The sequence below is a fragment of the Lemur catta genome, chromosome 18 (genome assembly GCF_020740605.2).
Source record: "Lemur catta isolate mLemCat1 chromosome 18, mLemCat1.pri, whole genome shotgun sequence".
Classification (NCBI taxonomy): Eukaryota; Metazoa; Chordata; class Mammalia; order Primates; family Lemuridae; genus Lemur; species Lemur catta.
The window spans coordinates 37,361,913-37,374,519 of NC_059145.1; the positions used below are offsets into that span (position 1 = coordinate 37,361,913).

Below are 12,607 nucleotides of genomic sequence, written 5' to 3' on the forward strand. Positions count from 1 at the left end.
AGTGGCAAGCCAGCCCAGATGCAAGGGAAAGGGACTCCATCTCTTGATGGGGCAACTGTCAAGTCATCTTGCTAAGGGTACAGAAACTGGGGACATTTCTGCCATGAATCCACCACCTATCCTACTGCCCATTCCAGAACATCACACCGCCTGCCTCCTGCCAGAGCTGGCTCTTGTAGTATATCCATCCATCCATCCATTCATCCATCTGTTCAATAAAACTTTATTACAGAGTTCCAGTAATCCCCCAGCTCCTGTTCTAGGCCATGGGGATACAGAAAGGGACAGGAGAGTTCCTGCATTCAAGAAGCTTACCCTCTCTGGAGACCATAAAACATGTAAACAAGCAGGCTGGGCATAATCCTAGCACTCTGGGATGCAGAGGCGGGAGGATCACTTGAGGCCAGGAATTTAAGACCAGCCTGAGCAAGAGCAAGACCCCGTCTCTACAAAAAAAAAAAAAAAATAGAAAAAATTAGCCAGCCAGCCCTGGTGGCCGCACCTGTAGTCCCCGCTAATCTGGAGGCTGAGACAAGAGGATTGCCTGAGCCCAGGAGTTGGAAGTTGCAGTGAGCTATGATGAGGCCACTGCACTCTAGCTGGGCAACAGAGTGAAACTGTCTCCAAAAAAACCCCAACCAACCAAACAAATGTAAACAAGCACATATGTAATACCAGTTTAGGTGATTGTTATGAAGAGATAAAGCAGAGTAAGGACAGAGACTGAGGTGAGTGGTCTGTAAGGTCTCTGGAGAAGTGACACCGAGTGAGACCCGAGTGATGGGAAGATCTGGAGGAAGAGCATCCCCAGACTTGGAACAGCCTGTGCAAAGGCCCCAGGATGAGAGAAGCAGAGGGGAGGCTGCTGTGGCTGGTGCAGGTGGTGGGAAGGTGGGGGGTGAGCCAGAGAAGTCATAGGGCTGGTTCAGCTGGGGTCTCAGGGGCATGGGAAGGCCCTGGGATTTCATTCAAATGCAGTGGGAAGCCATGCGAGGGTTGAGAGCAGTGATTGGCTCTGGTTCACATTAAAAAGAGAAACAACCCTCTGGCTGCTGTGTGGGGAGTGGATTAGGGGCAGGGGTTTGGGGGAAGAAGGGAGGCCAGCTAGGAAGAGCCGGCAGTAGCAGGTAAGAGATGAAGGTGGTGTGAGAGGATGGCAGCAGCAGCGGGGACGTGACACTGAGCAGGCGCCGTGTGCTTGGAGGTAGAGAGGGCCGGTCTTGCTGAAGGGTGGGTTGTGGGATGTAAGAGAACAGTGGGCCGTGGTGATGTTTGCTGAGATGAGAAAGCCCAGGTAGGGGAGATCACCTTTGCAGTATCTGGTAGACATGGGGAAGTTGAGCAGGCAGTGAGCCCAGTGTTGTTTTGATAACTAACCTGGGAAGCCATGTGATTGTCGGGGCAGACCACCCCCATTCAGGGGTGAGCGTGGGACCTTTCCCCAGCCTATTGCATTATCAAATTCCTATAACTGTGGTGACTGTTTTGGGGGTGAGCATATGAATCTTGTTAATCCAGTGGGAATGAGACTTGGGACTTTAATTTGGAGCTATTGAGAGAAGTAGCTCTGTGAGGATGCGGTGGGAGCTGTGGGCAGCCATTCTCTCAGCACGGTGGGGGGAATCCACTGGGAAAAGGACAGGGAGAGCCTGAGAGTGAGAACGAGCCAGGGCAATATCGCTTGGACTTCTAGGTTCAGCTCTACCTCTGCTGACCAGTCCCCCTTTTGAGGCAATCTGAGTTTTCTCTCACTTGCTCCAGAATGGTTCTTGACTAATAGCAGACTAACAAGTATGGACACAGTTTGAAGATGAGGTGAGGACGCAGGAAGGAGGGAGAGTGGAGTTGGTATGGGGACACATTTGAGGTATCCCCACACCCTGAATAAGCCACATGGCATGTCAATGAATGAGACTCTGAAAGTCATTCTGTCCATTGACCATGTGCATTGACCATGTGCAAAAGCTACAGCTCTGAGATCCAGCAACCACATGGAAAGTCCCTGCGGCAGGCCTCTCACCCACCAAATGGGGCAAACGTGCATTCCCTTCCTGCTCCAGACCTGCACCACCCACGGTGGGGCAGCACCGGGAAGGAGTGAGGGTAGGCACTCTTGGAGCAACTACCCCACTCACAGTCTTGGGGTGCTGGGGCCCCGCTGGGTCACGTGGGGTCCTAGAATCTTCCTCCAAGATCCACTTTCCAGGGCATCCTGCCTGGAGAAGTGTATGGACAGAACCTCCGGGCAGAGGTGATAAGACAGGTGACAGCTGGTGCAGGGAGGGGTTGGCTGCTCCCCTGCCCTGCCCTCCCCTGCTAATTCACCACATCCCTGCCTCATCTCTCTCCTCCCCGCCCCTACCTTTTCGGTGCTTGTGCATCTGGTTGTTGTCCAGTTCTCAGTGCTGAATTTCACCTTCCCCAGTGAGAACCACTGGGGATCAGGTGAGGATCACTTTGGAGGCATGAAAGGGGCCATGTGGTTTCTCAAGGTGCAGAATCCACCTAGTGAACCCCTGGGTCCTGCAGGGCAGGCAGCTGTGTCAGGGTCTGCATATGAGGGTCACTTATCTGGGGGTGAGGGTGGAGCTGCCACAGAAGAAATGCCCCAGGCAGGGGCCGGTGGGAGGGGCCACCTTAGCACAGCCCACTCCCAGGAGACCCGCTCACCCCCTCTGCGGGCTGTAGGCTGGGAGCACATGCAGAGGGCTGATCCCACTGGGTCCCTCACCGACCTGCTTTCTTCTCTCCTTTCCACCCCTCCCTGAAGGGGTCTACTGAGGACCTCTGGGGGGACTCTGGCAGAGGAGGGGAGAATGGTGGAGGTGGTGTGGGAAGATGGGTAGAGGCTCTGGAATGCTGGTGCTTCTGCACTGGAGGTCACCCAGTGGTCCTGAGGGTGGTTGCATGTTGCTCCTGTGCTGTGTCCCTTAGCCCAGCCTCCAGGAGGCTCCCGCACCATGCTCCCCACCAGGTGCTTCACCCAGCACACCCCCAAAACCCTCCTTGGATGGTGTCACCCCTCTGCTCCTCAGCCCCTGTGGTGGCTCCTCTCTGCCCGCTGGCTGGAGTCTGAGCTGGTCCTGGTGGCTCTGAAGGCCCCAGGTTCACCACGTCCGCCAGTCCCCCAGCCCTGGGCCTCTTCCCTGTCTGGGTCTCCCTCCTTCCTGGGCTCCAGCCCTCTACTCACCCTAGACTCAGAATATGGGACCTTTTCTGTGCTCCTAAAGTGCAGGGACCTTCATTAATTTCTTTGCTCCTCAAATGCATAGACCCAAATAAGAGGATCCTGATTGCTCTGAATTGTTTGTAAAATTTACATGAAATAAACTTGTTTGGTGTGATTATGAAGCTTTTAAAATTTAAAAAATTATTGCATAGTAAAATTGACTTTTTGGGGGGGGATGTGTAGTTCCGTAAATTATAAATTGTAATACATGTATAGATTCGTATAACCGTCATCACAACCAAGATATAGATCAGTCTGTCACCCTAAGAAACTCCCTGTGGTGCCACTTTGTAGTCAAAACTTGTCCATTGCTAACCCCTGGCAGGCACTGATCTGTCTTTTTGAGAATGTCACATAAATGGGATCATATAGCATGCAACATTTTGAGACTGGTTTCTTTGACTCAGCATAGTGTCTTTGAAATTCATTCATATTGTTGCATTTTTGTTTTTTTTTTTTTTGAGACAGAGTCTTGTTCTGTCACCTGGGCATGAATGCCGTGGTGCCAGCCTAGCTCATGGCAACCTCAAATTCCTCAGCTCAAGTGATTCTCCTGCCTCAGCCTCCCGAGTAGCTGGGTCTACAGGCATGCGCCACCACATCTGGCTAAGTTTTCTATTTTTAGTGGAGACGGGATCTCCCTCTTGCTCAGGCTGGTCTCGAACTCCTGACTTCAAGTGATCCTCCCATCCCGGTTTCCCAGAGTGCTAGGATTACAGGCATGAGCCAACGTGTCCAGCCTGCATTCTTATTACTGAGTAGTACTCTATTGTATGGATGGACCCCAATTTGTAATCACTCATATTGTGATGAATACTTGAGTTGTTTCTAAGTTTTGGTGATTATGAATAGAACAGCATGAACGTAAATTTTCATTTCTCTAGGGTAAATATCAAGGAGCTAGATTTCTGGTTCATACATGTAATTTTACAAGAAATTGCCAAACTATTTTCTGGAGTAGCTGTACCATTTTTTATCCCCACCAGCAATTTATGACAGTGCTAGTTGCTCCACATCCTTTATAGCACTTGTTATTGTCAGTATTTTAAATTTTAGCTATTTTAATAACTATGTAGTGATATCTCATTTTAGTTTTAATTTGTTGTTTCCTGGTGGATAATCATGTTGGGTATCTTTTCATGTGGCTATTTTCCATCTATATATTTTCTTTGGTGAAGTATCTGTTCACATCTTTTGTTTATTTTAATATTAGGTTGTTGGCCTTTTAAGAATGTCAAATAAATGGAATCATACAGTATATAACCTTTTGAGACTGGCTTCTATTACTCAGAATACTGCCTCTGAGGTTTGAACAAGTTGTTGTGTGTGTCAGTAGCTTGGTTCTTTTTTGCTGAGTTATATTCCATTGTATGAATGTATATCAGTTTGTGTTTATCCATTCACCCTTCGAAGGACATTCAGATGTTTCCAGTTTTTTGGCTATTACAATTAAAGCTGCTGTGAACTTTCACGTACATATTTTTGTGTGAGCATAAATTTTAATTTCAATAGGGCAAATACCCAGGAGTGGGATATCTGCGTCATATGATAAGTATATGTTTACCTTATAAGATACTGCCAGACCATTTTCCAGGGTGGCTGTATTTTTCTCAGTCCAACCAGCAGTGTATGAGAGGTCCATTTACTCAACATTCCTGCCACCTCTTGGTGTTGTCAGGATTTTTTATTTTAGGAGTTCTAATAGGGGTATAATGACAGCTCATTGTTGTTTTAATTTTCATTTTCCCAATGGCTAATGATATTGAACATCTTTTCAGGCATTTACCTGCTATCCTTATATCCTTTTTGGTGAAGTGTTTGCTCAAGTGTTTTGCCCATTTTTAATTGGGTTGTTTATTTATTATTTAATTTTGAGAGTTTTTGATTTAGTCTTGAAACGAGTCCTTTCTAGAATGTGATTTGCATATATTTTCTCCAATTCTGTGGCTTACTTTTCCATTTTGTTAACAGTGTCTTTCACTGAGCAAAAGTTTTATTTTATTTTATCTTACATTTTTTTCTTAGACCTTGCAGGGATGAAAAAGTTCTTAAATTTGAAGTCAAATTTGTTATTTTTTTCTTTTGGAGTAATGCTCTTGGATCATATCTAAGAAATCTTTGCTTAGCCCAACATTAGGAAAGTTTTCTCTTGTTTTCTTCTTCAAGTTTTCTGTTTTATCTTTAGAACTATGTTCCATTTTGAGTTAATTTTTTACAAGGCAGGAGGTTTAGGCTGAGGTTCCTGTCCGCCCCACCCCTTTTTATAATTGTTCCAACAACATTTTTTTAAAACAAGGACTATCCTTTCTACATTAAATTGCTTTCACATTTTTCTTTAAAAAAAGAGCAATTAGTCATATCTGTGGGGATCTATTTCTGGACTCTCTATTCTGATACATTTGTGTTTCTAATCTTCACTAAAGCATATCATCTTGATTATTATACCTACTATAGCTTTATAGTAAGTCTTAAAATTGAGTTATGTGACTGCTCCAACTTTTTTTCTGAAATTGTTTTGCCTATTCTAGTTCCTTTCCTTTTCTATACAAATTTCAGAATCAGCTTATCTATTCTACAATTCTGCTGGGATTTTGATTCAAATGACATTTAATTCATGGACCAATTTGAGGAACATTTAGTTATATTGAGTCTTCCAATCAATAAACATGATATATATTTCTGTTTATCTATGTCTTTTTTATTTTGCTTATCAGCATTTTATGGATTTCAGAATACATATTCTGCACATGTTTTATTAGATTTATATCAAAGTATTAAATTTTTTGGAGCTATTATAAATGATAGTGTTTACAATTTTGATTCTCAATCATTCATTACTAGTTTATAGACATATGATTAAATTTTGTATGTTAACCTTGTATCTTTTAATCTTGCTAAACTCACTAAGTTCTAGGGGCTTTTTGTAGATTCTTTGTAATTTTCTGTATAGATAATCATCTGCAAATACGCTTTTATTTCTTCTTTTTGAATTCATACGTATTTGATTCCTTTTTCCTGTCTTGTTTGTTGCACTGACTGAGACTTCCAATACAATGTTGAATGGGAGTGGTGAGAGTGAACTCATTGTCTTGTTCCCTATTGTAAGGACTAACATTTAGTTTTTCACCATTAAGAATTATTTAATCTGTTAGTTTTTTGTAGAAGTCCTGTTAAGGAAGTAATTAATACTTTGCAATTCCTAGTTTGCCGAGTTTTTGTCATGTATTTATGTCGAATTTTGTCAAATTATTTTTGGAATCAATTGATATAATCATGTGGGTTTTTTCTTTAATCTTTTTATACAATGGATTATATTGATTGATTTTTTCAAGTTTCCCTCTGGTATTATTTCTCTTCTTCCTGAAGAACTTCTGTTAGCATTTCTTTAAGAGCAGGTCTGCTGGCAATGAATTCTCTTATTTCCTTCATTTGAGACTGTCTTTATATCACCATTATTTTGAAAGGATATTTTTGATGGATATAGAATTCTGGGTGACAGTTCTTCTCTTCAAGCATTTTAAAGATGTTGTTCCACTGTCTTCTAGGCTCCATGGTTTCTAATGAAAAATCGACAGTCATTTGAATCATTTTTTTATTATTTCAGAATATTACAGGGGTACAAGTGTTTAGGTTACATATATTGCCTTTGCACTGCCTGAGTCAGAGCTACAAGCGTGTCCATCCCCCTGGACAGTGCACACCACACCCACTAGGTGTGAATATACCCATCCCCTCCTCCCCCCCATTTGAATTATTGTTTCCCTATAAGTTATCCATCATTTTTCTCTGGCTGCTTTTAAGATTTTTTAAATCTTTGGTTTTCGACATCTTGATTATGATGTATCTGGGTATGGTTTTCTTGGAGTATATCTTTTTTGGTGTTTGCTGAGATTCTTAAATCTGTAAACATATGGCTTTTACAAAATTTGGGAAGTTTTTAGTCATTATTTCTTCAAACAATTTTTCTGCACCAGTTTCTTTCTCCTTTCTTTCTGGGTCTCCAATAACACAAACATTAGACCTTTTGATATTGTTCCACAGTTCACTGAGGTTCTGTTTATTATTTTTTTCCAATCTTCTATTTCTCTGTGGTTCAGATTAGCTAATTTCTATGACTCTATATTCAAGTTCACTAACTGATTTCTCCGTCATCTACATTCTGTCAGTGAGCCTGTCAGTGAATTCTTTATTTTATATATTGTAATTTTACAGTTCTAAAATTTCCATTTGGTTATTTTTTTTGTTTTGTTTTGATTTCTCTGCTAAGAACTCCTATCCTCCATTCATTTTAAAAGGGTTCACTTTTACTTCATGAATAGTGGTTATAATAACTGCTTTAAAGTCTTTAATACTTCCAACACCTGGGTTACTTGGCGATGGCATTGATTGATTGATTGTCTTTTTCCTTCAAAATTAATTGGATTTTCTTGGATGTTAATATGTTGAATAATTTTGGATTGTATCCTGGAAATTTAAAGTATTATGTCTCTGGAGAATGTTTAGTTTTTGTTTTAGCAGACAATCAAACCAATTAGGTTAAGGCCACAGGCTTTGCCTTGCTTTCTTGGGATGATGATTCCAGTATTAGGTCAGTTTTTAAAGCCTTTTATAAGCTCTTTGCATCTGCCCAGTGCATGTGCTACTTGGGGTTTACTCTGGGACTTGGCAGTGGTTTATGTTGTAGTTTATTTTTCAAAGGATGCTCAGGTGTGAGCCTGAGACTTGTGTTGGTTATACACAGAATTAGGGGATTCCTTTCCCTCTTCTTTCTGGGTTCTCCTTTTCTCAGTTCCTAAGGATGTTCTTGGTTCCTCTGGCCAGAAATATGGGCTTGTCTCAGAGTTTTAGACCCCCACACTGTTGTACAGTTCCATGTGACTAGAGCTGCCTTCAGGGTGAAGTGGCAAGAGAAATGAGAGAGAAAATAATTTCTTTCAGACTGCAAGTGTCCCTTTGTACATTTCCTCTAGCCAGGGAGATGGTTTTTCAGGTGTCCATAGCACTGCCACTGTGGCAGTGCAGCTCTGTGACTGGGCCTGGCCTTTTCCCTATGTCCCCCCACACTGGCCTCTCCCACATTCACCCTACACATCCCCGGCGCACTCCTCGGTGATCCTGGGGCTGTGACTCTGGGGGGCCCGGAGCCTCACGATGTCAGGTGGGTCTTCAGAGGCCAGGATCAGGCAGAGAGGGGGCCCTGTCCGTGCACAGCCACCCTCATCCATTCAACTGTGGCCTCGAGGCCCTGAGGGGGACAGAGGTAGGTAGGAGAGCACTTAGCACATCTGAGCCTGAGATGGGGCCCCAGCTGACCCTGGGGGGCTCGTGGGGTTCCTTGGGCACTGTATGGATGGGTTAGACACGAGTCAGCAATTCAACTCTTCTCTCTGCAGGTGATAGTTGGTAACAGTTGGGTGTATGCACTTTTTTCCACTCTGTGTTCATTTACACATGTGTCTAATTATGTTCCCACATAGTTTTGTTCACATAAATGAGGTCATAATAATGATCTGCAGTTTTTCACTTTAGAAATACATCTTAGATATGCTTCCTCATCAGTAATATAGGTCAAATTCATTATTTTTAAGTTATATAGTATTTTATAGCATAAATGGACTATAAACCATTAAATCAGTCCCCTAGTAATGACTATTTAAGTTATTTCAATTAAATGTTATTACCAAAGACTGACTATTTTAATACAGCTTATATCGATGAGCCAGTATTTCTGGTGTCTTGCCTTTGAAGTCAGGGCTTTGGCCATTTCTGGCAGAAAAGACTGGGCAGCACTTTTGTCTTTTCCTTAGAGGGGGCTCAGCTGTTAAAAGCCATCGGAGGCCTGAGTAATAGCTGCCCTTATGACATCAGCAGTGTCCCTCCTCCACTCCTGCTGTGCCGTGGCTGAGGAACACAGGCCTGAGGGGATTCGAACCATCGACACCCAATCTCTGCGTGACCAATGGTGAGTAAGAAAGAGCTCCTTTCTCTTTCATGGGCACCAAGGGCACACGGGGCTTGTCACAGGTGTCCCCATGGATCTCTCAGGATGAGGGGACCCCAGTCACTGAAGACTCTGAGGAGCCCTGGAAGCTGGGGATGTGTAGGTGATTGAATGGAGAGGGAGGGACAGCAGCCTCACTTGCCTTCCCTCTAATGCCGCCTGCAGGAGAAGCAACAGAATGAAAGTAAAAATAACACCCCCCAAAAAGATGAGCCTCAGAAGAAAGAGAAGCCGACCTCAGCACCACTAACCCCAGAGGCGAGGACAGAGGTAGGAGGAGCCCTGACCTGGATGTCACTGATCCTTGTGTCCTAGTGTCTTTTGCACGGTCCTGAGCTAAGAGCAGAAATAAACTCCCTGTTTGTCTTTTCCCCCATTTCCTTCTCAGGCTAAAACTCTGGCTCTGATTGAGAAACTGAAAGAGGAGCAGGCTAACAGGAAAGCCATAAAGGTATGACCACCCAGACGACGCAGGGCTGGGGCTGAGGGGGCTGTGTTTGTGGAAGGAATGACCAAGACAGGGGAAGCTTGAGTTAGTTAGAATTGTGTGTGTGTGAGAGAGAGAGAGTGAGAGAGAGGGAGAATGTTTGACCTTGTGCATGTATGTTTGCTTGTGAATTAAGATTTAAAGTATGAAAGTCAAGGAAAGTGAAAATGGGGAAGAAACAAGAGAGGCCAACCTTTACGGGGTGGGGGAAACTTTGAATACTACAACATGACAGAGGGAGAGAGAAGGTTGTGCATTTGAGCTGCAGTCAGGGGTGAGAGGGCAGGACCAGCAAAGATGCCACTTCTCCAGCAGATGGGAGGGGAGTGAAGGGAAGAGTCATGGATCCCAGGTAGGTGGTCGGGCCCAGGTGGAACATGGTAACCCTCTGACCCCCAGATCACAGGGTTCTTCCTCTAGACTGGCCAACCAGGCCCATGCAAAACCAGGTGAGGGAGCTAGGACAGGTGTACTCCCATTTTGCAGATGGGGACATTGAGACTCAGAGGTTCAAGGTGAGGTGTCCATGTCCATTAATCTGCAGGTGGCAGAGGTGGGACACCTACCTCATCTCTTGGGTCCAGCTGTTACCCTCCTCAGTGTTCCTGAATTTCAGAAGGGACAATTGTTGATAGGGAATCAGGGCCTTTTCTGGCACACCTAGGGCTGAAGTGGGTGGGGAGCATTCTCTGAATGTCCCTCTTTTCTCTTGAAAGCCCCCAGAAAACGAAAAGAAGGTCTTTGACAAAGGTACAGCAGTCATAACTATCCAGGCCTGGTGGCGGGGCACACTGGTACGTCGGGTGCTGCTGCATGCAGCCCTCAGGGCCTGGAGCATTCAGTGCTGGTGGCGGCTGATGCTGTCCAAGCTTCTGAGGAAGAGGCGGCGGGCGGTGCTAGAGTCCTTTTCACGGGAGGAGTGGGCAGCAGTCACACTGCAGTCCTGGGCCCGCATGTGGCGTGTCCGCTGGCGCTACTGCCAGGTGCTCAACGCTGTCCGCATCATCCAGGCCTACTGGAGGTGCCACTCCTGTGCTTCCCGGGGTCTCATCAAGGGCCAGTACAGAGTCACAGCCAGCCAGCTGCAACTCCAGCTGGAGATCTTGCTGGGCTCTGGGCCTTGCACTGTGACGGAGTGTATTCCCCTCCCAATAAAGGACTGAAGTGGTCTTTTCCAGACATTCTCTGTTTGACAAGCTCCAGGAAGTCAGGGCAAATGATGGCAGATACTCGGCATCTCATATACCAGTTCTGAGGAATTGGCAGGATTCTGAGCCCCTTGTCCAGACTGAGCAGAGACTGCAATTGATTAGCTATGTCTGCCACAGGTAGGAAAGCTGGGGGTACAGATCTGCCGTTGGCCAACTCCAAGGAGCATCATTCACGTTTGGCCTATGTAAATGGTGCGCTCTCCCCAAGACTGTGTATAATGGAAGCCTTTGGGAGGGTGGCCAAGACAATGGAAGCATATTCTCCAAGAATTCACCCTTCTGGGTCTAGTTGCTCAGAGCTTGTTCCCCCACCCCCATGACTGAGAGGAGCACGCCCACCCCAAGCCCTGTGAATCCTGTCTCCCTGCCTAGCTGGGGACTGTATCCTCATACTCAGCTTCTAAGTCAGAATCTTGAGCCCCTAACTGGAAGCTGTTAGAGACCACGACCCAAGTTCTCACTCTCACCGCAAACACCATCCATTCTTTCCCCCGGCCCCTGGAAACTAGGACTCGTTCTCCTCCAGACCCGCCCTGTGTGCGTGGCTCCTTAGGCAAGAGGGTGGGGGAGAAGCATTCCACTGCCAGCCCAGCCCCAGGGAGTGTCAGGCTATCACGGACCCAGGAGGGAGGAGGCATTAGTCTTGTCTCCCTCACCCTCTCCCCAGGCCCAGCCACTGCAGGGGCCGGGTGAGGCAGAGCTGGCTCCTCTGAACATCCCTTCCTGTGAAATGCTGCCACCTGGGGCTGGGATTGGGTCCCAGGTGATGATCAAAGGCCAGTTTAGAGGTCAAGGTCTGAACCTCTGTTTGTGTGGACACTGCTGTGTTCCCTGCAGAAAGGGAGGAGTTTGGGGTCTGGGTCATTCTCCACTGAGGCTGCAAGCTCAGAGCCCTGTGTCCAGCCATGCTCCATCGACTCTGCCCTGGTGAGCTGGTCCCTTGGCTCACAGAGTTTCAGCAATGCTGCCCAGATGTCTCAGGCTCTAGCTCTCTGTCTTGCTCTTGGGCGTGGGCTCTATATTTCCCGCTTTATCTTGATACATTCTGCCCCTGCGTCTCACTCAGGGCCTGGGTCTCTCGCACCCACTAGGAAGCATTTCTGTCTTTCTCCTGGCCTCCCTTTGTCTTGGGGTCAGTGTCTCAGGGCAAAGAGCTCTGTCCTAGGTCAGATCTCTGGCTCTGCTTCCCGCTGCTGTGTGGCCTCTCAGAACCCAGTTTTCTGAGCTGTGAGCTTGAGCTAATGATCTCCACTGTTCAGGGTGAATGTCAAGTACCATAAAAATTCAGCATCTTCAAAATGTCGAGTTCTACACCTTAAATATATGCAACTTTAATTTGTAAATTATACCTCAAGAAACCTAAAAAAAAAAAAATCAGCATCAGCAACAAAATAAGGAAAGGGGTCACAGCCACAACCCTTAAATGCTGGTGGCCAAGGAAAAAGCAGCACTTTCCGAGGCCAACTGGGAAGGCCCAGCAGAGCCCGGGAGGTGTGCCCGTTGTTGCCAAGGTCCCCTGCTCCAGGCCCCTCGGTGGACAGGGCTGGCGACTACATGGTGTGTATATGCACAAGCAATACACATATCTAAGTTTACTTCTGTATCTAGATTGAAATCTACGAGTTCACATGGATACCTCCAATCCCAACTCCAAATCAGAGTTCTTTCTAGTTTGCTCC

General features: G+C 45.8%; 1 protein-coding gene across 1 annotated transcript; it reads left to right on the forward strand.

Moving 5' to 3' along the window:
- Positions 1-1,575: 1,575 nt before the first annotated feature.
- Positions 1,576-10,891, forward strand: LOC123623391 (IQ domain-containing protein F1-like). Its single transcript, XM_045530464.1, has 6 exons — positions 1,576-1,580; positions 2,061-2,103; positions 2,397-2,684; positions 9,396-9,500; positions 9,619-9,681; positions 10,434-10,891. Exons 1-6 carry the CDS (start codon positions 1,576-1,578, stop codon positions 10,878-10,880), a joined length of 951 nt encoding a protein of 316 aa, XP_045386420.1. The 3' UTR covers positions 10,881-10,891.
- The last annotated feature ends 1,716 nt before the right edge of the window (positions 10,892-12,607 follow it).

Excerpts from the sequence above, each read along its gene's own strand:
- LOC123623391 (XM_045530464.1), top strand. Across the intron at positions 2,104-2,396 it reads AGCACCGGGAAGGAGTGAGG|TTCTCAGTGCTGAATTTCAC; the intron begins GTAGGCACTCTT and ends GTTGTTGTCCAG. Across the intron at positions 2,685-9,395 it reads GCTCACCCCCTCTGCGGGCT|GAGAAGCAACAGAATGAAAG; the intron begins GTAGGCTGGGAG and ends TGCCGCCTGCAG.